The sequence below is a fragment of the Bemisia tabaci genome, chromosome 3 (genome assembly GCF_918797505.1).
Source record: "Bemisia tabaci chromosome 3, PGI_BMITA_v3".
Taxonomy (NCBI): Eukaryota; Metazoa; Arthropoda; class Insecta; order Hemiptera; family Aleyrodidae; genus Bemisia; species Bemisia tabaci.
In genome coordinates, this window is record NC_092795.1 from 16,391,789 (window position 1) to 16,419,041 (window position 27,253).

At 40.3% G+C, this 27,253-nt stretch overlaps 1 protein-coding gene and 1 long non-coding RNA gene across 4 annotated transcripts in view; one reads left to right on the forward strand and one right to left on the reverse strand.

Annotated features, from left to right (window-relative positions):
- larp (La related protein) overlaps positions 1-27,253 on the reverse strand; it is a 79,605-nt gene that overhangs the window by 32,956 nt on the left and 19,396 nt on the right. For 2 of the 3 annotated variants that reach the window (XM_019061850.2, XM_019061848.2), the window contains exons 2-3: positions 7,648-7,730; positions 2,391-2,447 (exon numbers count right to left, since the gene is read on the reverse strand). In XM_019061850.2, the coding sequence (XP_018917395.2) occupies positions 2,391-2,447; positions 7,648-7,730 (140 nt within the window). Of the gene's footprint in view, positions 1-2,390; positions 2,448-7,647; positions 7,731-23,534; positions 23,678-27,253 lie in introns of those variants that run through there. The other variant, XM_019061853.2, reaches the window with a different exon arrangement.
- Positions 887-15,479, forward strand: LOC140224216 (uncharacterized). The gene is made up of 2 exons (XR_011899481.1): positions 887-1,551; positions 14,932-15,479. It is a non-coding gene; the product is annotated as an uncharacterized lncRNA (long non-coding RNA).

A 27,253-nucleotide genomic window follows, 5' to 3' on the forward strand; every position in this document is an offset into this window, starting at 1 on the left:
GTCAATTGGGGAAGTCGGACATGAAATTTTTGACTAAAACTGAGAATTTTGGTGTTTATTTCGTCAAATTTTAAAGTATAAGGGGTGTGTCTGAAAGAAAATTTCACAAGAAATCCAATGGAACTACTTTTGAGACCTCAAAGTTGTGTATGAACGGAGTTATAAACTTTCAAAGTTTCCAAATTTTGTCTGATCTCTCCTATTGATTCGATCCACTGTGGGGGCGCACTGTAGTCCTGATTCACTTTTCAAGGACTAGAACAGTGGCGTAGCGTGAATTGCGATATATCGATTGTTATGGCATTTAAACCTATGGAAAAAGATCGATTATTTAGGTGTTCGCTGCGAACACTCTATTTATCGATCTTTTTCCATAGGTTTAAATGCCATAACAATCGATACATCGCAAAGCACGCCACGCCATTGGACTAGAAATCATCAAAGCTGCTTGCTTACAGGGTGTCTAATAGAACAGGCTGGCCAAAAATCAGCACTTTTACAGTACTTTTTCAGGACATTCGCAAGAATTTAAGAACCCCCTCAAAAGAAAAATGCAGTACTTTCCTAGTACCTACCCCCATTTGACTTCATTCGAAAAATTTCGAAAAGTTGATATTATCACTCGAATTGCGACAAAAATGACGTAGACACTAAACATAAGTATGGCTTGAAGATTAACTAACTGCATAATCGCGATCTTGCGGGAAAATGCTCCTCTGAGCATCAACGCGCAGGGTATTGTATACTTTCCGCGCTTCATTAAAAGGGCGTAGTATGAAGGAAAAAATTCCGGACCTTCTTGCGAAATTTCCGCACTTCTGCAGTACTTCTGGATCGCCCTTAGAAAATAGTACCGATTTAAACCAATGCTATTTCCGGACTAATGGACACCCTGGTTTAAATATCACTGCATGATCGTGTGGCCGTGTCGATTTTTAGTAGACATGATATGAATTTAAAAGCGTGAGCAGCGTAGGTGGGTTACTTGAACTTACGAGTATTTCAGGAAAATCGATATATCTACAATGGCATTATTCCCTGTGTGGATACAAGAAAGACCTCTTCTTCGTGAAAACGTCGATTGAAAATCGTTGTTCTGTACGATGCGCGAGAGGACTCTCATTTTCTCGTCGGAGCGGTGATTCGCGCGAGAAAATCGCGGAGTGGGAGGAGGAGGAAGAAGAAGAAGAAACCCCGCAAACGAATTCGAAGCGGTCGGCATGTTAATGACGGAGCGATAGTCAAATGGGTTTCGCATTTACTTTGTTTCCGCACAGCCCGATAAAATAAGCTGCGCAGACTCGAACGCACACGTGAATCGGAGAAAGAAAAAAATGATTTTAAAACCACGTGGTAGAGAAACAAATTGACATCGACAGCGAGCACCATAATAATAACGAAAAAACACATTTTTCCTTTTATTTTAAGAAATTAGTTAGATCCAGTAACGGTATACTGCGTAATCGCACAGTTTTAATTACATCACAAAAATAAATACTGTCTTTGTTCCTGAAAATTTCTGCGCTGCATGCCGTCTTGGGCGTAGAGGCCGTAAGTCAATTTGAAGTTACTTGATTCAGGGAGAATGGAGGGGGGGGGGGGAGACTGGGAGAACCACCAGCTCGGAAAAATGAAAATGTTCAGGAGGCTCTAGAGGGTGAAGAAGTTGATTTAAAAAAAGGTTTTATGGTACTGTTTTGAGCCCTTCTGATGGCGATTTCAAAATTTTCTTCTTCATGTAATTGCGTAGCAATGCTGACCCGTAATGGGAAACTTTTTCGGAGAAACTTACTGGCTCTTAGAGCCAGTTTTTCATCACTGGTTAGAATTCGTCCTAAGCACATATTTCGATCAGTTTTGTGAGAAATCTGAGCCAAACATGTACAATTATACTCCAAGGTTGAGCATCATTGGTCGATTTTCGAGAGAAAAGATATTTAACCAGAACAATTAAACTTGAGAAATGGTATTCTTCACTTTTGGTACTGAGTATCACTTTCGAAACCGGCAGTGATGGGACTGGCTGTTCCGGGAAAACTTAGGGGGGCTCTGGCGAAACCACTAAAAATTTGTAACTAGGTAATAATTTGTATCACTCCAATTGAAAATTTGAAAAATTAAAAATTACTCTATTCTATTAGAACTAGCACCACACTGAAGAAAAAGAAAAATAAACTGAATGAAAAAAAAAATAATAAAAAAATAATAGGAATAAAATACAAAAATACAAAAAATTATTTTTGTGTGAGTTCATTATGTTTACAAGGACGCGGATACATTGAATATGATTGCTAGAGTCTGTTTCATTCTGTTATGTTCTGTTAGGGTATGTTTGCTAGGGTATAGATCATTGAGAGAGGGGTGAAACTATACGTTAACATTAAGCTTACCTCTGACACATTGATTGCAGTTTCTAGGGGCGGCCAATCTCCGATATCCGCCAAGTCCTGAAAAAGGAAACAGAGCGTTAGAGAAAGTTCAGCAAAGGGAGGAAAAAAATAAAGCAAAACGATGGGCTTGGACTTTTCCCACCTCGGGGAAGCCACACAAAGCTGTTTGACAAACTTTCGAGCTCGAAAGAGCAACGATCAACTCCTGAAAATGCTTTTCCTCCAAATCTGGCTATTAATGAAGCTTGAAGCTTCTACCGTTATATGGACGGAGTTAAACAGAAAGGAACCAAGCCACATCGGGATCGAACCGAGAAAAAAAGAGGTTTAAAGTTTGGCTCCTGCATAAGACTCAATGTAAAAGATAGACTTTAAGTTCAATTTATACAAAATATGCTCCAACAAAAACTTTGAATTTTTGGCGATAGATAGTAGAGCAGTGGTTGAGTTCAAAACCATTCATAACTCAATTTTTACCAAAATGTGAGTTGGTTCCTTTCTGCTTAACTCAGTCCATATTTCGGATGGTTGCAGACCGTTACGGCTGCGATTTTCCAGGGACCGACAACTTGTTGTGCATGCGCCCTCGACATTGACGGATCCAGCAAATTGGCAACGTTGCTTTTCTTCATCTAAACCGATAGAAATGTATCGATTCTTGGAGGGGCCAGGTGCTCCAACAAGAGTCGATTATTTAACATAGGTTTGAATGGAGGGAATCCGGTGTTGCCAAATTGCTGGCCCGCCTCTGGCCCTGGATTTTTCAAAAAATCGACACTACACAGATTTTAGCGTGGCGTAACGCAAGTCGGACCCTTGACCTCCCCCGTCACGCCCTCCTAGTAAAACACTCATCACCCGATCTACATCACCCTCTGTATAAGTAAAATACAGGCTTTTATGGACGCTTCTTTACACAAAAATAACCATGAAATATCAAAAGATCGACGTCTTACACAGATTTTTTCGAGACGCAATACATATGGGACCCTTCTTGCGGGTTTTAATTGAGTGCGTTGTGGTAACGAAGGATAGTTGGACCGAGACCCTTAGAAAATAATCAAGTCGCTGATCGATCGATCAGAGAAAGATCCAGCAGGCTGATTTTTGAAATTGATAGACAAAGTGATAGACAAAGAAGACATAGGAGTATGGAGCGATCCTGTTGGTTGAAATAGGTAGTTCTTGTAGACTAAGGGGGTAAATGGATAAACTATAGGGTCTCTCGTGGGTTGCCGTCAGTTCTATCACCTACCTTCTTTGTCCATTGCAACCAACCGCTTCCACCAGTAGGATCTTTCCATATCCCTTTCGTCTCTTTCGTCTAAAGCTTTGTTTACCAATCTAAACAATCAGCCTACAGAAGATCGAACCGAGAAAAAGAGGTTTCGAAATTTTATCCTTCCGTAAGATTTAGCAGCAGACCTGAGAACCAACGCCTACTCCACTTTCGAAATATTTCTTCTCATCTTTATATTTTTGACGGAAAAAGACCTACGGCTAGTTAAGCTCAAAACTACTCCTATAGCTCCTTCCCCGAATGTGATTTAGCTCTTTTCCGTTTAATTCGATCCAGTTTCTCAACGGTAGATCGGGATCGACATCGAATTTCAAAGGCGCCACCATCAACGTTTACCGAAACACATAAGAGGCGCTTTAGCGATGAGCAAAATCACTTTGTCTGACATAGAATTTCATTTGGTGCTGCCCTGCAAACAGGAATGCTGAATGCAGACACTGCTGACACGATACTTTCGAGGAACTGCATTTCCGTGCGAAAGGAACAAATATTTTTCTCCTGTGAAGCGTAAGTAATGAATAATTTCAAAATGAATGCTTCTGGGTGGAAATGCATACTCGGGTCATGTGATGTAAACAAACGTTTAGAGTTTCCGTTTTTGAAACTAAGCAGTCATTTTTCAATAAAAATAAAAAAAGGTCCCTGTCTTTGACCGTTGACTTCCGAATCACAAGCAATAATGTAGATTTGATTCCCTTAAAAAACCATGTTAATAGGAGCAGAACTTTCAGGGCGTTGCGATTGAGATAAGTGTTCTTGGAGATCCAACATAGACTAGTTCGATCCAACAATTGACTTCACAGAGAGAAAATTCAACGCGAAAGTTTGGTTAATACGGGAAGTAAACCACAAAATAACCCAAGTCTCCGGTTGACTCTCTGGGGTTTCTCAGTCTTTCCATTGCTTTCTGCACTAAATTCACCGCAGACTGAACCAAAACAAACACAAAAGGATTGGTTTGTGTTTTATTTTCTATATTAACCAAAAAGTAACACAAAAACAGTAATATTTTTATCAGTATAGTAGAAATTCAAAACATGGTAAGTGCTATCAGGTAGTTGGAAGATCGTGCATGGTGTTTCTCACTTCTGAAAAACTTAAGTACTCCGGCTCATAGACTTTTAATACGAAAATGTTGATCATATTTTTAGGACAGAATCATTACACTTCAGCATCAGGGTTCTTATTAAGCGAAAGAAAGAGTCACATACAAACTTAGGTACACCTGATGGCGCTGACCACGTTTTTAACTTCTTCTCTTCATTTCTGCAGACTTATAAGGTTAGCAACTGCGAACGAATCAGTCAGTTACAAAAGGGCTCTAGAGCCAGGTACACAAATACGAGAAAAACAGAAGAAACTGTACGAACTAACTCGTTTTAAATTGCAGCTTAATTAATAATGTGATCAAGTACATAATCCATCGCTTAAATATTTTAGGGCTCTGCGTTTTAGAAGAGGTCAAACAAAACGGTTAGTACCATTTTTCTCGAATTCTCATTTTTGGCGCTTGAGTCCTTTCGTAACTGACCGATCCTTGACATCAAGCTAAACGTCGCATGCGTCTTGAAGTGAGAGGCCTTTGGAATAAATTATATTTTGAAGCGAACTATTTACGAGAGTTAAAATAGCGCACCGGCAAGACAAACGCGCAATTCTAATCACTGGATATGAATATTAATGGAGGGATTCAAGTGCGAAGTTCTAAATCTTTTGGTGCTCCCACTCATGAACCTGACACTCAGGCCCAACTTCGCTGACGCTGACCCTACTGAGGGTCGCTCTCGCTCTCCTTTATCTCTAACTGTAGGTACAGGCGAAGCGAGCAGGTGGTCATGCCTCTTTATGTTCTTTTAAATTCTGCGTTTGAAAATCTTCACTATAGGGGTTTTCTTTTTTTGATCGGTGGTACCGCCGATCACCAAACTGTGTTCGTTAATTGATCCGTCGGTGCTGACGTCACGACCGGTGGAAGTACGACCGGTGGATTTGGTACCACCGATCAGTGATCGGAGTGATCGGTCATTTCTCCGATCACAGCTCCACCGGTGGACAACCTAACCTTACTTCAGCCAGATCTCAGGCCAAAAACAAGCAAACAAACGAGAAATCGTGAGTATTTCGCGCCTCCCGCCGTCGCTGAGTCTGATGATTCTGCTTGGATCGTCATTGTCGCCTATGTATTGAATTATGTAATATTTTTAGTGATATTTTCCCCCGTACTTTATTTGTAGCAAAAAAGGAGTTAATGCTGGTACATTGAGTATATATTTGCACTATTGCAGTATCATTGCGGTAAAGGTTTGATGAGAGGAAGAAATCCATTTGTTTACATTGGTGGAAAGTGTGTTCTTAAACTCCCGACTGATCGCGGGCAATTTCGTACCAAAATGGCGGCCGATGGATTTCCATCGGTGGATTTAGGCAGATCTACCGATGCAGAGCATGGTCTGGCTGAGGACCACTTATACGCTTCTGGAATGGACTGTTATACAAGGTTATGATTGGACTTTCTGCGATGAGGAGCTACTACTTCTGGTTCATCTGAGAACAGAGTGTCTACTAAAACAGGCTACCCAAAAATCAGTACTTTTACAGTACATTCCCGAGAAATTCAGTACCTCCTCAACGGAAAAATTCAGTACTTTTTCAGTACCTCCATTTGACGAAATTCAAAAATTTGAATTTCTCTCTCAAATTGCGACAAAAATGATAAACATTCCGGACTTACTTGCAAAATCCGCACTATTTCAGTACTTCCGGACCGCCCTTTAAAATTCGGTACTGCTTGCAGTTTTCCAAACTGCTTCGAAAATTCGAAGCTTTTCTGGGAGAGGCCCCCCGGACCACCCTTACGCCCCCCCCTCCCTTCGAGGTGTCTGGGTCCGCCTATGAAAAGTCAACAACAATAATGAGTTGTCGTTGAGAAAAATATCCACCATGTTACGGTCAGGACGTTCACTTATGAAGTAAAAGTGCTATCCTGTCTCGACTGAAAGTTTCATTGTTTTTCCTGTTTTGTTTCTAGCACATTCAAACAGCCTACTCTTGTTCTTTATCTCTTATCTCTGTTGTGTCTGCTCGAAGACTACCTTCCTTTTAAAACTCTTTTGAATTTTCATCTCAAAGCCTCATTTCCCATTAACGATGCTCTGTTCAAATCAGTCAACCCTCACTTTTCTGGTAAAGAGGATATTTCTCAGCACTCCTCAGTCCTTATCCCTCTAATGCATTTAACATTTGAACTTTCTATGTTTTATTACTACTGTACAAAAAATTATTTCACCAACTCTCCTCTTATCATAAGGATACCTTCTAATTCTCTCGAATCTTGTATTTGTTACGTTTTCACTTATCACAAAAGTCACAATCCTCTTCCTTATCTCCTTACGTCACTATTTTTTCACTTTCCTAACATTTCCGCTCGCTCCGTAATAATCACAAGGCTCTTTGGGACATCAAACATTTTTTTTTTTTTTTTTTATGGAAGATTCGTCAAAACACTAATAATCAATTCTAAAAATTATCTTACAGCAAGGATTAAAACACTTCGAGGTACCTAAAATCCAAGCCAAAATATTTCACCGAATAAAATGCGACATAAAACAGGCCATCTGCATTTTTGCACTAAAGTAAATAAGAAAAACAAGATGGCGGATTTTCCACATCATTAAAAAGAGAGGGAAGTCAGTGGACGTGAACTCTACATTAAATTCAAGTACTTCGAAACCCTGGAATTTACATGGGAAAAGTTGTCAATCGAACACTCGTCGTGAAAAGTTCTCAATCATACATTCATCAATTGTTCAAGGCCGCCGGAGTCTAACCATCGTACCTCTGCTCATGTTTCATTTTCATGATGGAATCCACCGAAGACTGGTATGATATAACAACGGTTAAACGAGAGCAACGCTCCGTGAAAAACGAGGAAAATGCAAATAAAGGGGAAAACCTTACCTTCTTTTTTCTCCTATCCTTGTTGGTCACTCCGTTGGTTTCCGCGGCAGGCAACGGGTCAACGCCATTGACGACTCCATTACCTGGAAGAATATAAACCATCGTCAGACCGTGTTCGGCAAGAGGAAAAACTCGTGGATCAACACAGAAAAATACGCTATCTCAACTGAAATATAACTTCTGATAAATCAAAAAACAACTTCAAGCAAAATAAGAAAAGAAATCGGCCGAGAAAGGCCTGAAATCGTAGTCGAAAACGCGCGTCTTGCGGGAGGAACGAAACAACTGGCTTTCAGTACGGTTGGAAATCGTCATTTGAACAGGACAAACCGTGCACGACAGACTGAGGACCTGAAAAATGGCTGAAACCATGGACCGGCAGGACGGTGCTCGGTTGCCAGATGGGACGAAAATCAGAGAATTGGCGCTGAAAATGTTCAGCTGTACCGTGCATTCAAAATTGAGTAAAACATTTTCCAAGATGACCAAGAAAAATCGTGGAACATTTCAAACCTTTCTATTTTCCTCTGGAAAATACAGCATGCGCGGGTATTTCGAACCGCTGGAACCAAAGGGCTTGTCGTGATAAAACATCTTTACATTTTAAACTTGAGGCATTTTTCGGTAAAAGGGCGTATGAGACTTGTAATGCGGTTAAGATTGTGCAACGTAGTTCTCTATTTGGACGTATTTATGCTAAAAGGAACTATTTTGCACGCAAACACTAAGCACTTAGTTCCTTTTAGCATAAATACGTCCAGTTTTAAGTAACTTATCCGGCAGTTCTACTATGAATTTTCCCGGAATTTGCTTCCAGTTTTTCCGCACTTTTGTAAGGAGGTGAGTAGACTGTGAATGAATTTCATCTGCCGCAAACGCTATGAAAAATGGCGTGCAATCTTAGCAGCATTGCAAACCTCATTTGCTCTTTTACCGAAAAATGCCTCAATTTATTAGCTTAAGCGATATACTTCCTTCTTTTATCTTTAATCTGGCAACGTTGGAATTCTTATCACAGATGCTCCGATGGCCGGCGGGGGTTTGTTGTCACCTTGCCGAAACCGAAGCGAAGATACGCCGATAACGATCTCGCTCGACGAAGTTGCCAATACTAGGGAAAATTTCCCCGAAAATCCCCGCACAAGTTGGGAATAATCTCCCTTCGTTGCTGCATTGCAACCGCGGCAAGCTCTTTATCATTTCTTCGACTCTCTAACCCACCTCTTCAGAATTAGAACCGAAGAACCGACAAATAAAGGTGGGCAACGCGATACCTGCGCAGTTGATGGGCTCATCGATAACTGCATCGATGACTACGTCATTCGATTGATCGAAATATAAATCCGGCACAAAGGAAGGCGAAACGATTAAGGAGAAATAGAACTAAAGAAAATATAACATAATAAGTGAGGAGTTCTTTGGGAAAAGGGCGTATAAGACTTGCAATGCTGCTGAGATTGTGCGACTTTGTATACAATTTGCAGCGAAATCAGTTACACGCACATGTAATTATTTTCACAGAAAAATAAATTAAAAATAAGATTTTTTCAGAAAAAAATTCCTAAGCAGTAAGGTTTTTGAACTGTTCCACTAGAAACGATGCCCTAAGTGGCACAATCTTGGCAGCATTGCAAGTCTTATACGCCCTTGTTTCAAAGAATTCCTCAATTGTTGAGGACTTCTTCGATAAAATGCTTCCAGGACTTTGTGTCCACCTACCTTTCGTCCATTAAATACATGTCCACCGCTATTTATGTCCACTAAACGTTAAGTCCAGTCTTCATTAAGTCCACATGATTTAATGTCCAACCATGAATACGTCCAAAATTGTCCAAATTGTGGACATCTTATGTCCACATTTTTTTCTTCTCATTTAAATGACAGGAACCACCTCAAGAATAAATGCATACTACTACTAGTTAGTTAGTTAGTTAGTTTGAGGCGTTCAACGTCACATGCTATTAACGGCTTTACTGAGACTTTAGAAAATAGGAGTATATACGAAAATTTAGATTTTTAAATTAAGAGAGGTGAAGAGCTCCTTCATTCTTAAAAACATTTCATTCATGAATCAAGTCATGAAAGAGAACAGACTCTAAGAGCAGATAAAAACATTTGTTCATGTGTACACTGTACGGATATGATAAGATGAAAACCAAAGCGGGAGCCTAGGAAACGCTCCAATGCCAAATTAAACATTTTTCAGTAACAGATGCAGTCAAAATTGAAAGTCCTCTTTAACTAGTTATTTCGTGCACCTTCAATCTTGTAGGGTACTGTGCAACGCCTCTGACGCGAAATAGTTGCTTACAGCGTTGCGGCGCGGCAGGGAACCAGCGCGACACGCGCATAGGCGCCTACAAACCTAACGGGATACTTCACGCGTTGCGCAATGCGTGAAGTATCCCGTTAGGTTTGTAGGCGCCAGTGCGCGTTCTGCGCTACTAACACGCCGCTCCACTCTGTGTTAGGTTCTAATATTTAAACTCGCGGAGTCAGCGTTTTTCAACTCATGATTTTGAAATGTTTCCACTCTCTGCATTGATTGTTTGTTGTGATTTGTTTTTAAAATGAAGTAATCAATTTCATTTAAAAAAAAGAATGTGCATTCAAAGCATATTTTAGATCGGAAATTTCAAGGATAGAAATGAAACCAAGTATTTACCAAAGACAATTTGAAAAGATGAATCAAAAGAAGAAATTAGCATTTCATTTAAAATATGAGTTACGATAACAACACCTCATTCTCTCTTCATTTTCTCATTTCGATATTGTCAATATAATTTTACACACGGACTAAAATATGACGCTTGAATTTGATTTAAGTGGACTTTACATTTGAGGACTTAACTTTGTGAACGTTTAAGTCATGGACTTAACAATAGTGTGGGCTTTAGAACTGTGGACGTAAAAATTGTGGACGAAAAGTCTGTGGACGTAAAAAAAGTGGACAGAAAGTCCGCGTACCGATAAAATACCGCATGAGGCTTACAACGTTGCTGAGATCGTGCGATTTCTCATACGATTTTCTGCGAGTGAAATGCATTTACAGCCAACTTTTTTACAGTTTTTACGAGCATTTTTACGAAATTTTTGAACCACCGAAAGTCAACTTATAAGACATTTCAAAATTCGGAATTTCAGAACGGCAATGACTTCAAAACGGGTACCGAGTATTGTTTGAGTCACAATAACTTGTTTATCAATTTCGCACAATGTATTTCTCCACGAGGAAATTTAAGTCGATTTTCAGAAACGCTTATCGCGTAATCGATGATACTTTGTCAAAAAAGAATTTCAGAAATGAAATCTTCGCACCTTTAAATGGTAAAAGCGACTTTTTGAGAGTCATGGACCAACGGAGTAGATTTTATTATTAAAGAAAATTGTCGGCAAAGCGTTAACTTCTCACAAAAATGGAGATTAGGATCCAGCTGCAATGACGAATTTTCAGTCTCATGTCTCATGTGTTAGCCTTTCCTTAAAGGTATTCTGTTGCAGAATAATTTGGAAAACCACTCAACATTGTGACACTTGTTTGACGCTCAGTTGGATGTTAAAGTCAGTTGTGATTTCTTGATATTTTTCCCCGTGTCTCTTTCCTTCGCAACGAAAATGGTAGAATGGAAGTCATGAATAATGAAAGGCACTCACCAATGGTACCATCGATACAACAAGGAAAAACATGATTAAAATGATGGATGAGAGGTATTTGTATAGGGAGTCATACCAAGCTGTACACACATTTTTCCTCAGCAGTGTTCCACAACTTTAAAATTATTGAAAGAAATGCGAGTGTTGAAAAATCGTGGTAAAGTCCTGAAAAATTTTCGGCTTTGATTCCTGAATTTTTTCCCTCATAATAAACGAAGTATCCTCAATTTATTTACGAGATAAGCGACATCTAATTTCTTGCGGAGAAAAAACAATGCGCGAGATGAAGAAACCAAGTCGGTCAAATAATGTGACGTCACAAATGTCCGGGATCCGTTCTCACCCAAAAGTGATCGTTTTAATTGGGTGGATACCAAAAAAACAAACTTGTTCTCCTCTCAAACTATGCTATAGGGAACACTCGCCATGTAAAAATCCTCGCTCCTTGCGACAGGCCTGCACTGACCTTTGTACAGAGATGCATGTCCAAACTGAATAAAATATTAATCTTTCGAGACAAGCGCTGAAGAAAGGTAATTTAAACTTATCAGATCCCATGGCTTGCAACTCTCACTATCAGCGTTGACCGTTCATGTTGATACCTACATCAGTTCAATCATACAAGCAACTGATTATAAGTGTCAGCACCATACTTTGCCCAATAAAGTCTTCCATTGGTAGGAGACGGTCTCTTTCCGGATATCACCTACGGGCTGCGAGAATCCTTAAAGAAAAACAATTCCGGCTCGAAACGCCTTCATTGTCGTAAGATACTTTCCGATTTGCCTCACTGTTAGTTTAGTGGCTTGGTCGGCCTAACCCAACTTGTAGCTAACGGTGTCCGATTGCCCACTTTATTCGCTCACGGGAATTTGTACAAATTTGACCTAATATATACGTTTAGAACCTCTTTGAATGTGAATTTTGACCTCGGTACTTTCTGTATTAACACCTAACATTTTTTTCCGGGAGTCCGTTTTTTCTCCGCAAATTTTTTGGGATGAGGGCCACATGCACGACTTATGCAATAAAAAACTACTAGCGTTGGCACATTGCCAAGTTTTTCTCACCGAAAGCAGATCAAGAAATATAATTTACGCATACATTACTAACATTTTATGATTCGCAAATACAGACTGCTTAAATATTGACGATTCCCTTCCAAAATAAAGGACGATGAACAATCTTGGCAACTTTGCAATGCTAGTAGCTCCTTCCTGCAAAATTAATAAGTATTACAAATTCCTAAGTACAGTCAAAAACTGTGCATAAAAATTCCTGATGCAACTTTAGTGAGGTCAGGCCTATGCAGTTCCTCGTAATTAAACACGTGTATTGACTGGTAAAGAATTGGTCTATGGGTCAAAATCTCAAAAACTTCAAGGTTAATTCTACTGCGAGTTTAAGGTTAAACGCTGTCTATAAATCGTCGTTTCCCGAACGAGCGAGCTTAACTCCATTCCAAGATTACAAAATTGACTCAAACAATTCGATATTTTACAAGAATATACCTGTGGAATTTTTCTCCAAAATTTGTTAGATTTTCGTATGAAATCAGATGAAAAATTAGTGAAAGTTTTAGTTGGAAATGCCCAAGAATCTATGGTTACAATTTAAATTTGCGAGGGGAAATTTGGCAACAATGAAATGTAATTACGTTCTTTCGTGAAGAACACGACAATAAGACCCCAGAAGCTTCCCCCAATTTTTAACCCACCCTCGATCCCTCCCCTTGGTGGATCCCCTTTACCCCTCCAAACCTAAGCAAATAAGGGGTTTGTTAGGGGGGGGGGGGGTTCAAAGTGCTTGACGTCGTTTAAGGGTCTGTCCCACGTATTCACACCATTTGCGGCCGACGACGGTAGCGAACGAAATTCGGGCCATATCTTATAGGCCGGTTTACGTGCGGCTGAAAGTTGCGGCAAAAATGTTGACTTCGCTATCCGATCGCTGATTAATGGTTCAAACCGTTGAGGAACCAACCCGCAAGGAAGGCGCGAGCCAGCTGTAAAAAAAGCTCGACTTGCGCACGGCTCGAGTTTATAAATACAATTTTCCCCACTAAAAGTCGAATTTAGAGGCCAAGTTTCGCAACTTGCGGTCGACCGCAAGACCGCAAGATTCGGGCCCGGATCGGCGAGTTATCAAAGCCCCGGAGGGGATAAATGAAAGTAAAGGAAAAGACGCAAGAGCCACGCAACCTCCCTTGGACGACCCGCGTTTCTGATATCCTAATCCTCGCGAGCCGTCGCGGCAAAGGTGATCGGGCGACCGGGGAGAGGGGGAGCTTTTAAGCCCGTGGGAGGGGGGGAGGGGGGAGGGAGTACCGGTGGAACGATCCGCGGACCCCCGCACGACCCCTCCCGCCCCCGGCCGGGAATAACCGGAATGGGAGGAGTCCTGCTGATCGGCTGATCGCCGACTGCCACCGCGCCGCTGCTGATACGATCTTGTGTAGGTCAGTGTGCACCGGAGCAGCTTCGTTCTTCTCCCCAAGAGCCGGCCGCGGAGGCAGTTGTCAAGACAATGGGCTCAGGCTCAGCGCCGCGTGGACCACGCGATTTTTAACCCCAGCCAGATGATGAGGACTGGAAAAAGAAAACGAGAGGAAGGGAAGAAAGAAGAAGAGAAGAAGGGACGAAAGAAGAAGAGAGGAAGGACGAAAGAAGAAGAGAGGAAGGAATGAAAGAAGAGAGGAGGGGAAGATAGGAGAAGAGAAGAGGGAAGGAGAAAAGAGAGAAGGAGAAAAGAAAGAAGAGAAGAGAAGAAAGAAAAAGAGAAGAGAAAATAAGTGAAGAAAGGAGAGGAGAAAGAGGGGAAGAAAGAGGAGAGGAGAAAGAAGGGAAGAAAGAAGGGAAGAAAGAAGGGCAGAAAGAAGGGGAGGAGAAAGAAGGGAAGGAAGAAGGGGAGGAGAGAGAAGGGAAGAAAGAGGAAGGAGAAAAAGAAAACGACAAGGATGAGGAAATTTTTCATTCTCCTTTCTCCTTCCGCCTCTTCCATCCTTACCCCTCTTACTCCTTTTTTTAACTCCAATCTGAAGATGAAAACTAGGGAAAGGCAGAAGTGAAAAAAGAGGAAGAGGAGGGAAGGGAAGAAAAAGAGGAGAGAGAGAAAAGAGAAAAAGAAAACGACACGGATGAAGAAAATTTTCAGAATTTTTCTCCTTCCTCCTTTTCTGCTCCTTACCCTTTTTACTTTCTCTTCTTTTTCTCCTTTATGTTTTTCTTCCTCTAATGTAGTTATTTTTCTTCTAATTGCTCCTCCTCTTGTTCTTCTATTTTCTTTCTTTATCTATATTTCTTCTCCTATTTTTCCTCCTGCCTCCTCTCATTCCTCCTCTTTGTTCTCTGTCTGACTTAATTTGAATCTTTTAAACATCAGCTCTTTCGAATCAAAAAGCAAAGACTGAGAGGAAAAAAGAAGAGGGAAAAAGAAGAGTGGTCCTTGAAAGTTTTCAGTTTTCCTTACAATAACTGCAGTTTTCGGACGTCTTCGTTCGACTGTCACGAAAGCGCAAGAGTTACAAAAGAGAGCAGGAGAAGAACTTCCAGACTTTAGCGTAAAATTTACGAACATTTACAGGTCTCTGCTAAAGTCCTTCGTTTCCTCTAATTTTCTTTTCTGTTTCAGCCCTTCACCAATGAAAAAAGCGATACTTGCTAGTTCACTGATTTTCTCTCGCTTCATAAATACGTAAGAAATCAAAATTTATTTTCTTCTCAGAAGAAATTGATTGTTTCATAGAAAAACTTGGTCGAAAGAAAAAAAAGAAATAGCTTAATTCCAAATTGGACAAAACCCGGTACTTGGAAACTTTTAAAATTGCCACTCCTGCGTACACCTCATAGGAACACCGAGAAAAGAGACGACCAATTTCATTGCATTGAAAAAGTGTGCAACGCATCACGCGTTACGGACAGCAGTAGTTGAGTCCATGCAAAATAACACGCATAAAATAATATTAAAGATACGGCTATTTCTTCATGAACGATGCACCGTGTCGTGGAAGAGCACCGAATGTGCGGGATCAGCATTCTCAGAAAATTCCCGTCAGCATGGCAAGGAGATCCGTGCGAAAAGTGTTCACGGCAAACTTCCTTAGCAACAGCACCACTCAACTCGGGCATGTAATTTCTTTCTTTGTAATTAATGAATTTTTCAATAAACGATAAGTTGAATATTTGCCTCCTTCCTTACAAAATTTCTTTACCCTTGGAGAAAAAAAAAAAATTAAGCTTTTCCAGGTAAGTAATAGAGAATTTGCACGCAAATCTTTTAAGTGCTTCATTTGAAAAGGCTTAAATAGCTGATTTCGCAGTATTGTTTATAATTTCTTTCTGATAAAGGGAAAAAGTATGAAAATAGATTCGAAAGTGGGGAAATTGCACCGCCTACAGTGACGTCATCTGGTAGCATTTTTTAAATTAAAACACATGTATTTAAGCAGATTAGATCATTTTGTCATAATCTTCTCCATATTATAATTGTTCCAAGTATGAGGCAATGGTATCTTTGTGTTAAGTTCAATCAGTCGTTTCCACTTGAGTACGAGACACATCAAATTTCAGACACCTGCAAAAGCTTAATTAAATCCGATTAGGAGGTTCATAAAATTGCGTTCCTTTGTACTCCCGGACATTTCTTGCGTGTTTTTATCCTTTGACTTTTCCCGGTTTTTTGTGTTTTCCCAAAAAGAATGGACTAGGCGCATCCGAACAGATTTGTTCCTCGTGGCCAAATCTCACAATAGTTGTCGGAGGACTTCCGCTTAAAAATACACAGAAAAGTTTATTTACTATTAATTACAGGTCGTCCGTAGCAGGGAAACCATTAGTAAACCATAAGAAAGAAGAACATTTTCCCTTCTGCAATACGCTTGAAATAGCGACACTAGGTCTCATATACAGATAGAGAAGATGTGTTTTACAGACCACGCACGCCAACAATCAAAACACTGCATGAATCGGGGAGGGGGGGGGGGGGGCAAAAGTAAAGTTCGGAGATCGACACCATTTTTCGCGTAGTGATGATTGGTGAGGATAGAATTCGCCTAAAGATGATGACTATTAAATTTCGAAATGAGCAGTTTGCTAGGCGAGTTGACGCAAATTATCTTATAGTGCACTGGAAAAAAACACATTGGATCTAGAGTCCAGACTCTAGAAAACATTGACAAGAAAAAGGACTCTTGATTCAATCAGATTTAAGCTTAAATCAAAAGAAAATCCGCTCAAATTAAGAGGCTTGGTTCTTGATTTAAGCTTAAATCTGATCGAATCAAGGGTATTTTTCTTGCCGATGTTTTGAAAAGTCTGGACTCTAGATACAATGTGTTTTTTTTCCAGTGTCTAGGTTTGCTAAGCGTTGCGTTGACTTTCGAACATAACTTTTACACTGAGGGGACAATATAATTGCGGGATCGCCAAAATATATTTGTTCTGGTTAATTGTGACAGTTTTGAAGTGCGAGCAAGACGGTCAAGATCAAAACGATTCGAAATGACGGGTTCGATGATTTTGAGGAAAGAAATCGGTCACCAGCGTCATTGTTTCCATGACAACAGGCAGCGCCTCACGGCCGAACTCTAATGACCTCTGTGTATTTCATTGATAAGAAATAACGTGAGAAAAAGGCTCGAACAACGGTTTAGCAGAAGTTTCGACACGAGTTCCCTACAAAATACGCAAAAAAAACAGCAGAGTCTACTTCGAGGAACAGTAACCGATCATAACCGAGAAAAAAGAGGAAAAAACCATGCAGAATTTGTTTCAGAACAATGGACCGTGCGAAACTACCTCTCTTTCAGTCACTGGTTACAAATAAAAGCTCCCTGACTTATCGAACTTATTCTGCTTATTTTTTCTTGTCGTCATATCTTTTGCGATAGATAACGGTTAGTGCTAATTATTCTTACATTGAAGTCTCTCTGAGCTAGCTGGCACGCAGCAGCGATGATGGGCGTTTGCTGAGTTTGTTATCACCGAAGTATGAAACCTATGCGTTGGCGGAATGTGCAATTATTAATTTCCCCCGGCCATCATTTTATCTTCGGCCAGTTTCCCGCTTCGAGAATGATGAGACCCGACCTCATCGATGTGCTCGGGATTCACCAATTAGCGTTGTCTTCACTCGTCAAAATGTCGTCAAAATGGAAGCTGAAAGTTAATCGATTTCAACAATACGTGGCTCAAAGTCGGGACTTGATGCGATTGATGAGTGTTGCAACTCAAAATAGAGCAGCGCGACTCTCTTTCAATCAACAATCGCGATCAGATCGTATTTATCGATTCACTTTGAGCTTCCATTTTGACGCCATTTTGACGAGTGGACACTGGGCTATTCGGCTCACCGTTTGAAATCCTATTTACACCCTAGGACTGCCCTGCTGAGGAATAGCATGTCATTCATGGAGAGAGGGTAGAGGGACAGGTAGACGGTGATATAATTGATAGCAAAAGCACGGAGACAAAAAAATACCTGATACAATATATTTTCAACACTTGGTAAAAATAACTACTTAATTAGTGGGAAATTCACTTCAAAATTCAAATTTTTAAGCATCGAACAGGGAGTTTGCCCTTCCTTACCTTCATGAGGCCCCATGTAATTTGAAACTTTAATTACATATATCTCGAACTGGCGAAAACTGCACTTATGAACCTTGCCCTCTAAGCCCCTCATTGCAGCCATGTTTCGCGCTGTTTCATTTGTTTTTAAACCTAAAAACTGGTGGGGGACCTCCACTTACGATTTATGACTTTGTCTGTGAGCAGCATGCGTCCATACGGTGTTTATGGACGTCTGTTATCAGCGAGGTATGAAGCATGTGCAGCTCCGCGTCGGCTCGCGGAGCACAATGGGTCGAGTCACAGGAGAAGATCGGACAGCATTTGGAGACTTTAAAAGCTCATAACTCCGTTCATACAGAACTTTGAGGTTTTGAAAGTGGTTTCATTGTGAAATGGAAATGTTGCATGTGTGAGGGCTTTGCGATTTGACCATCGATTCTTACATAAAAGTTCGCGAGAAACACGATGGTGCCACTGGTTTTCTCTGAAATCATCTCCCAAGCTCAATAAAAGCTCTCAAAGTGAGGCCAAAATGGAGGGGATATCCCACCCTACCCTGAGAGTCCACCTTTACATCAAAACAAACTCTCCTTACATAGATAGGGAGAAAATACATTGACAGGGCTGCCACTTTATCTGGGGACTCCAAAACTGAAAACACGGCAACCCTGCTAATGTATTTGCTCCCTATCTTTACATGGAGAGTTTGTTTTGATGTAGAGGTGGACTCTCAGGGTAGGGTGGGATATCCCCTCCATTTTGGCTTCACTTTGAGAGCTTTTTTTGAGCTTGGGAGATGATTTCAGAGAAAACCAGTGGCACCATCGTGTTTCTCGCGAACTTTTACATAAGAATCAATGGTCAAATCGGAAATCCCTCACACATGCAACATCTCCATTGTCTGCCGAACGCATCCCTTATGATTAAAAATTTGACGATTTAAACATTAAAATTTGCAGTTACAGTTAAAAATGTCATGTCCGACCTCTCTGATTGACTCGATCCACTGTGCGGGGGTTGTCCCGAGTCCGCGTCTGCGGTAGTACGAATTTTCCGGGAGCCGAGCTCCGAGCCTGTCTCACTGAACCGGTTTCTCCTCGGCCCGGAATCGCGCACCGTAAACGCTGCAACTCTGTTGCTAACATATTTTTCACGATTTTTAAGAAGCAATAATAATGGTCGTTGGGTTGGCCAAAAACCATTATTCTGATCGTTCGGTCTTGTAGATTAGTAAATGATGAGATCTGTCCTTTTGTCAACTTTCTACGTATTATTCTACGGTCTTCAGTAATAGTCGTTCCTTAAATACTGGAAAAAAGTCTCTTGCATCCAGAGTCCAGGCTCTTAAAGAATTTGACCAGAAAAAGTACTCTTCATTCGATCGGATTTTTGTTAGAATCGAGTCACGCCTCTCGATGAGAGCGGATTTTCTTTTGATCCAAACAAAAATCCAATTGCATGCAGGGTTGCCATAAAATTTAGAAAATGAAATTCCCTGACATTTTCCTTATTTCCCTGACACATTTTGGTAAAATTTCCTGACAATTGAGGATATGCCAGATGGTTAAAAAGACATAACTTCGAATAGGTTTCACGCAAAATCTATTGTTTGAAACGTTAAACCTAGTCTAGAAAGCAAATGAAGTTGACATGACAATTTTTCCCAGACACTTTCGTCATTTTCCTTGACTTCTTAAAATTCCCTGATATTTCCCGGGTTTCCCTGACTATGGCAACCCTGTCATGAGTATTTTTTCTTGTCAAATTTTTAAAGAGTCTGGACTCTGAACCCGAGAGACTCCTTTCCAGTAAACAGCCTTCCCCTGGAAAAGCTCCTTACGGTTTAAATTGCAGCTAAGGTATGGGGTCCAGAATTCTTGACCAATGTTGGCGCATCAAAGGTTACTTCCTCTTTGACTTTACTGAGACTGAACGCGGAGCAACCACTACAAAGTCGCGCAAACCAGCTCATTATTGATTTATAAACCCAAGGCGAAAAAAACCATGGTAATGGTATGCAATATCGCTGAGGATGACGTCAATGACGGTAGCGATACAGTGCATGCTGAACCAACTTTGGTATTTTTTCCTCTCCTTTCTTCGACGGCACACGGTACTCCGCGCTGCACCTGTCTCTTTGACGTAGAGGTCGCTGATAGTGATAGTAGCTCAGAAAACAAGGGCAGGACCGTTTTTGAAGTTGTGGACTGATCGGTCCACTCGACACCGAGATGAGGGAGAGCAAGGGAATTGGAAGTAGGTGATGGGGGGAGGAAAGAGAAAGAGAGAGGGAGAGATAATAAAATTATCATAATATAAAAAATAAAGTTCGAAAAAGAGAGGCCGATTGGCTTTAATCGATAGCTTTGACGTAATCCACCAAACGGGCAAAAAAATAGGACTGATGAACGAAGACACGAGAACGAGCTTTCTCTTGCCAGCGGCTCTGACATAATTTTTCGGAAACGGGCGCTGGACCTTCGATCGTATGTTTGGACAAAATTCGTCAAAAATAAACCAAGGATAGTCAGAAACAGGAGGTCTCCTCTTAAGTGCGGTATGCAGGACGTTTAGAGAGAATCAATGGTGAATCCATTCCAAGTGCTATATAACTGATGAGCGCCCAGGATGAAAAAGTAACCAAAATTTTGTGTTAATTTGGGAAGTAGAACTAAGTAACCTAAACGTGCGGTTATTATGTTTGGGTATTAACCAAATTTTTGGGGTTACATTTACCAGATCTTTGGGTTGAAAATTTGCAACTTTGTTGATGAACAGGCGCGAAAAGCTAAGATCGAACCTGGATCTTATATATTGGTGAGAGTCTAATATGCTAGCAACCTCTGATGTGAATATGAATATTCGAATGTTGCCAAATTGCCCTTGATTAAACATTTATTTTTGAAGAAAATTGAGTTTACTTTTCTAGGCATTTTTAGGATACTTCAGAGTCACTGACAAATAAAATTCCATGAAAAATAAATAATCACAAATTTTCCATTCGTATCTCATCAAAGCATAAGTGACGTCCAAAATCTCATTCATACATGGTGTTCTTCCGTAGCACGACAGTTATCTCCTAGCAAGGAGGTTACAGTCGATGACATTCATATTACTTAATGAAATTGCCAATGTGAAATCCTGCAGATGATGAAATCCGACATCACCGCGAACCGCGCATGTGCTTGGCAAAGATCACCGAAAACTCGTAAAAATTACTAGAGATGAAGGTTAAAATTACGTTTCTGTACCTTCAATTCCTTTAAACATTCAAAAGTTCCGTTCGCCCCCCCTTTTTTTTCCAAGCCGAATATTTGAACTAGCCCTCCGTACTGATGTCAATTTCACATCCTGAGAGACATTCAAAAAATCTGATAACATTGATTGGTGCGAAGAGTTTATCGTTCAGAGAGGTGACTACACGTAAGATTAGACAATTGTCAGCCGAATCATGTGTCATGTTTAAAAATAGCATTTTCGCGGTCGGGGGAAGGGGGAGGGGTGTAGATCAACAGCACAACTGAACATTGTATATAGACGCTACTAATGGAACCTCAAAGAAAAACGACGTATCTCCAGTTTATTATGAGGTTAAACTTTTGTTTTTGTTTGGACCTGATTGGTAGGACGGAAAATGCTTGTGGTAACGTCACGACTAATATACGAAATCATTTTCACAATGCATATCTGCAATGAGATCATGCAAGTTTAGTTAAAGTTCAAATTTTCCGAACTAACCTTAGCTTTTTCTACAAAAGGTAAAACTTATTTTCGATGAAAGTACCGTATAAGTTAAGTGAGAATTATTATTTGGTTGTTTATTAAAAAAATTGAAGATTCAGATAGCGCATCGTAGAGTTTAACCGAGCACAAGAGACTACTGACCAAGGCATGATAATGATTACCCTCCCAAAATACTAGTGACTTTCGCTCAGAGATATAATAGTGGCGTGGCGTATACTTCGCGATATATCGATTGATATGCTATGTGAACCTTTTGAAAATGATCGATAAACAGGGTGTTCGCGACAAATACCTTGAAAATCGATTCTTTACCACAGCTTCAAATGCGGAAATATCGATAATCGATCATTCGCGCCCTGCCACTGAATGACCGACCACGGGAAAGGGACTTTATTGCATCGATGCAATTTTTCTGGGAAGGCGATCGTAGTGTAAGGGCTGCGAGCGGTTTAGCTTTATGACAACAGAAGGCGCCAAAGTGCACTTTGTTTAAAAAAAATTCAGCCTCCAGCTCGTCAAGTTAACATTGTAAATGCAACTTTATTTTTAGAACGAAGTATTTTGAACTTCTGACTTCAAACTTCATAATTCCGGTTCGACTCAACACTTTACGACTATTTTCCGTGCCAAAATTCTAGTAAATCGCTCAAACAATGGTACCAGGAACTCGCCTTCTAGTTTTTTCGACACTATACGGAAAAAAATATCGATGGTTCCTAAATCCCTGATTCTGGCTGACCCCTAAAAAATTTAGTGGCCATAGTACTAGATTTCTCACAGACCTTATTACGCGTCCAGCAAACGTAGTTAGATGCGAGGTTGATAGTGAAAAATGTCTATCGTAGGTCACTAGATTTTAAGATTTCATGGGGATGACATACTACCGGTAATATAGTAACAAATAATATTATTTTCGTCCGAGTTGGGTCCGTTATCCTTTGAACGATCACACGCACAATACTTACTCTTCCCAGACGAAAGGACGTAACTAAACAACACCATTGCAAAATTATGCAATTTATAATGCAATATTTGCAATTCCGTAGATTGTGTTTACACTAGAAGACTATTACTGAGGAATCTCTAGCTGTAATATCTCTGGTTTTTTTTTTTTTTTTTTTTTTGGTCACATGCAAAAGTTGGGAGATGTTTATTAGGAAAATTACGCGATCATGCTCTTGCAGTAAATTGAACCGTTTGCGTTGATTTTAAGGCCTTAATATGGAGTTACGTTACGTTCTTTCGTCTGACGAACGCCGAATTCCGGCATCATCCAATTGAGGCGTTGGGTGCAGAAAGGGCATTACTTGGTTGCGGTGTTTCAAAATCCTCACTGCTAATTTATGTTTTAAAGAGAAAACTATTTAGTGAATTTTCGGAAATTTCTCGTTTTCAGCATTGCCAACTCATATAGTACATTCCGTAAAGGTTAACACGAATTACATGCATTTGCTTTAATCACTATGGATGACACGTAAGCGGAAATTTTGAGACACCGCAACCAGGAAATGCCCTTTCTCAGGGTGTCTACTAAAACAGGCTGGCAAAAAATCAGTGCCTTTACGGTACTTTTTCAGCACATTCCCAAGAAACTCAATAATTTTCAACGGAAAAATTCAGTACTTTCTCAGTACCTCTATCTGACGAAATTCGAAAAATTTAAAAAATTCAATTTTTCGCTCCAAGTGCGACAAAAATGACAAAAAGTAAAAAAAATTCCAGGCCTTCTTGCGGAATTTCTGCGCTTTTTGAGTACTTCCGGACCGTCCTGAAAAAAAAAAACAGTACTTCCGAACCGTCTTTAAAAAATCAGTACTATTCCCGGACTTGTAGACACCCTGCCTTTCTACACCCAGCGCTTCGATTAAATGCACAGAGAATCATGTCATTGAATGCACAGGAAAAGGACTTGCACTTTACCGGATGAGTCTGGGTTGCGGGGGGTGCTTCGCGGGGAGGGCCGAGGAACGTGAGGGGGCGCTAGGAAGCCCAAACAAAAACCCCGACGAAACTCAAAGCGTAAATAAAAACACAACAACGCGGTCACTGCACAGGTGCGGTGGACGCACTGACACCAAATTTAGGCCATGGGACCATGGGAGGCGTCTCGAGTCCCAACTCCCGGCTGCAGCCAAATTTATGGGAAATTTTCACATTTTCCCGTAGAATAAACCACGATAAGAAAGGCTTGTATTCATGGTAAAACTGGAGACTCTTGAATTTTCGTTTGCCTTGATCCAAACTTTCCCTCACAACTAATTTACTATTCAATTTCGCCAGTAATATGATAAGATATAGTAGGAAAGACATATCGCTGATGAAACCAAAATCCAAGTTTACGACCTGAATGCGGTTTTTCTGGGTGACTTCATTCTACTGTGAGAAAAGAAAACCCTCTTCAGTTCGTGAAGTTTTGGGTTCCTCTACCTAAAAATATTCTCTGAGAACTTGATGCAGAATTTATTTCGGAAAATTCTTCGGGAAAAATAAAGTAAAGCAGCGAAAATTTTGAGACGACGCAATCAAGTTATTTTGCCATTATTTTAGGCACAAAATAAAGATAAAATGTACTTAATAGTTAATTAAAATTAAATTAATCTAAATGTAATTAAAGTACTTCGCAATGCGTTGTGGCAAGGGGAGGGGGAGGTCCCTGATTCTGCGTCGCGAGCGTTTCCAAAAGTTTGAACGGTGGCTGTCTACAAAATGAAATAAGAAAGGACTGAATGATAATCAAAAATTAGTATGGGGAGAGAGGGGATGGACGTTTGTCTCCTTATTTACGTGCACAAGAGAAATTAAACACGACCTTGGAATATTGACAACTAAATAACTCTAACTCAAATACTCAACTCAAACTTAAGGCCCATCTCCGCAACATGTATCTGAACTTTACACGAGCCTAAAAACCCGAAGCGCAATTTTGTTTCTTAAAAAATAAAACTTTAAACTAACATTTTTCAAACAAAAAATAATATTACTTACGACCCTTCGTGCACCGGAGGATTTAATGCACTTTCAAGATGAGTATAATTACAAAATCACTACCGAATTTTTATTTTTTCAAAAGTCGGACTAACGTACTCGATTAATAGATAATATTTTCAACACGATCTACTCAAGGCTATGATTTGTAATTGAAACGAAAGATGAGAGCGGAGGGATTATGTCGAACTCGTCTGCGACGTGCAAAAGTAAACAAATACACTAAAAAATGGCTGCGTTGTTGTAGAGCTGTCAACCGAGTGCGACATGTGCTAAACTATGACGAAGACAACAGAGACGACGCATGGACCCTGATGCCGCGCTCGAGTGCAAAACAAATCAAATATGAAAACCCGCATCGAATCGCGACAGGGTTGGAAAAAACCGAGAGTTTATTGTTGAAAATATTTCAAAAAAGTGACAGCCTGCAAGAATTCACTGGAAAAAGTCTCTTGGATCCGGTGTCCAAACTCTAAGAGGATTTGACTATTCTGATTCAATCGGATTTTAACTTGAATCGAGAGCCAAGCATCATATTTTAGGTGGATTTTTTTGGGATTCACACAAAAATCAGGTTGAAACAAGAGCAGTTTTTCTTGTCGAATTTTTTAGGAGTCTGGATTCAGGGTCCAAGAGACTTTTCTCCAGAGTTGGGAATTCGGGTCACAGACGCAAATTCTTCAGGGGGGGGGGGGGGGGGGTAATTTTTGTGAGGCTGGGTTAAAACGTCAGAATTTGAAAAAAAGTCGCGTGAGGTTGAGATCTTGTGCCAACAGAGGCCGTAATGTTATTCATTCCTATCCAACACTTTTGGAATAACAATAAAAAATAAATAAAATTTAAAAAAATAAATAAATAATAAATAAACAATTTTGAGCCCCGATTGGGGAAATTTCAAATAATTTTGAATAGCTTTCTTCCGGAGCAGCGTTTTTGGAACAGCTAATTGGGGGCTTAAAAAACCAGAAATGCGTTCCAAAGTGGATGACGGGTCCCTGAATTTTAACACGTCTGGGGAAGCGTGAAAATTGGCAATGGAGGCGCTACGATTTTGGCCCGCAGAGATGGTGGTGGGGAGGGGGTGTGGATAAATTGGCACGGTGCTTATCAACACGGGGAGACGAACGCGATTGCCACGTTGCCGGCGGACGAACTTTCGAAGACACCCTCCTCCCGCCATTGTCCCGAGGGAAAGCAGGCGCCACCAGATTGAAACCGCGAATGAGCGTCCACTAAGGTGGGGTCAAGAGACTTTCATGTTGTCATTGCGAACTTCGCTTCGAGGTGACGCGCTAACTTGGATTTATATGGAAGGTGAAAGGGTTAATGGGGGATGGGAAGGGGTCGAGGAAGTTTTTTCCCCTCCCTTCCTTCCTCCTTTCACACAGAGGTGTAAATGGCCTTAGATGCTAAAGCACGGCTTTAAAAGAAACTTAACTTACTACTACTACTACTTTCTTTCTTTCTTATTTAACCTTCCCCCTCAATTCTTTTGTATTTTCACTGATGTAACCTTGATTTCCATGTAAACACACAGAGGTGTAAATGGCCTTTAGATGCTAAAGCACAGCTTTAAAATAAACTTAACTTACTACTACTACTACTACTACTACTTTCTTTCTTTCTTTCTTTCTTTCTTTCTTTATTTATTTATCTGTTTATCTATCTATTTATTTATATATTTATTTATTTATTTTTGTTTTCTTTGTGCACGACTTAGCACAAGAATTCCTAAATCAATTTGTTAATTTGTAAAAAAAAGAGCACATTAAAGAAGTAATAATTCATTTTGCGCTATGAGACATTATATCGAGGGCTAAGAAACAAAACCGCTTGGCTGACAAAGTTGGCGAAAATGAATTAGTGACTTTGCTGCACTCTACATTATAAAACCCGCAAGCTCATGTTTTTATGGTCTTTTTAAATGTTGCAAGGGAGCGCTGCTGAAATTTATAAAAAAATAGCAAACCTTCCCTAAAAATGACTAAAATTGCTTAGTTTTTCCTTCGTCCTGAAAAATCGTCAGTTTGCAGATAAGCGGTACTGCACCTCAGCCATCGATATGCAAATTAACTATATCAAAAGGCACCGTGTGCAGAAGATATGGGTGCTTCACAGCCCCTTCGACTTAAGTTCATTTCCACGTGGTTCCTCTTAGGAAAAAAAAACGTGCACATGAGGTGTCATGGCAAGGACCCCTTGAATTTCACAAAATTTCATACAGAAGTTCGCAGCGTGAAGACTAGAAAAATAAAACAAAAAATGTTCGAACACCGGATTCCCACGCATGATACTGACAAAGGCATCGCCTTTAGAATCTAGTTTGCCGGGAAAAATTAACTGAGAAGGAGATACAAAGAAAAGCATCACGGTACTCACGAACAATTTTTGCGAATCTTCGACTCACAATCAGTGGCTCTTACCTGAAACAGAAAAAAACAACAAAAACGTTAATTAGATAGAAGAAGGACGATAAAAGCGCCGAGGAGGGTCATCTCCGTGCTGTGAAGTGACATATTTGAAATTTAGAGAAAAACCGGTTTAAAGAGGAAAAATTGAATGGTGTCTGCCGACCTAAGCTCCTGAAAAATGTTTTCAACTTTAGTCAAGTGAAGTAGTTCACATAACTGGCTATTTTTTGCATTTAAACTTTG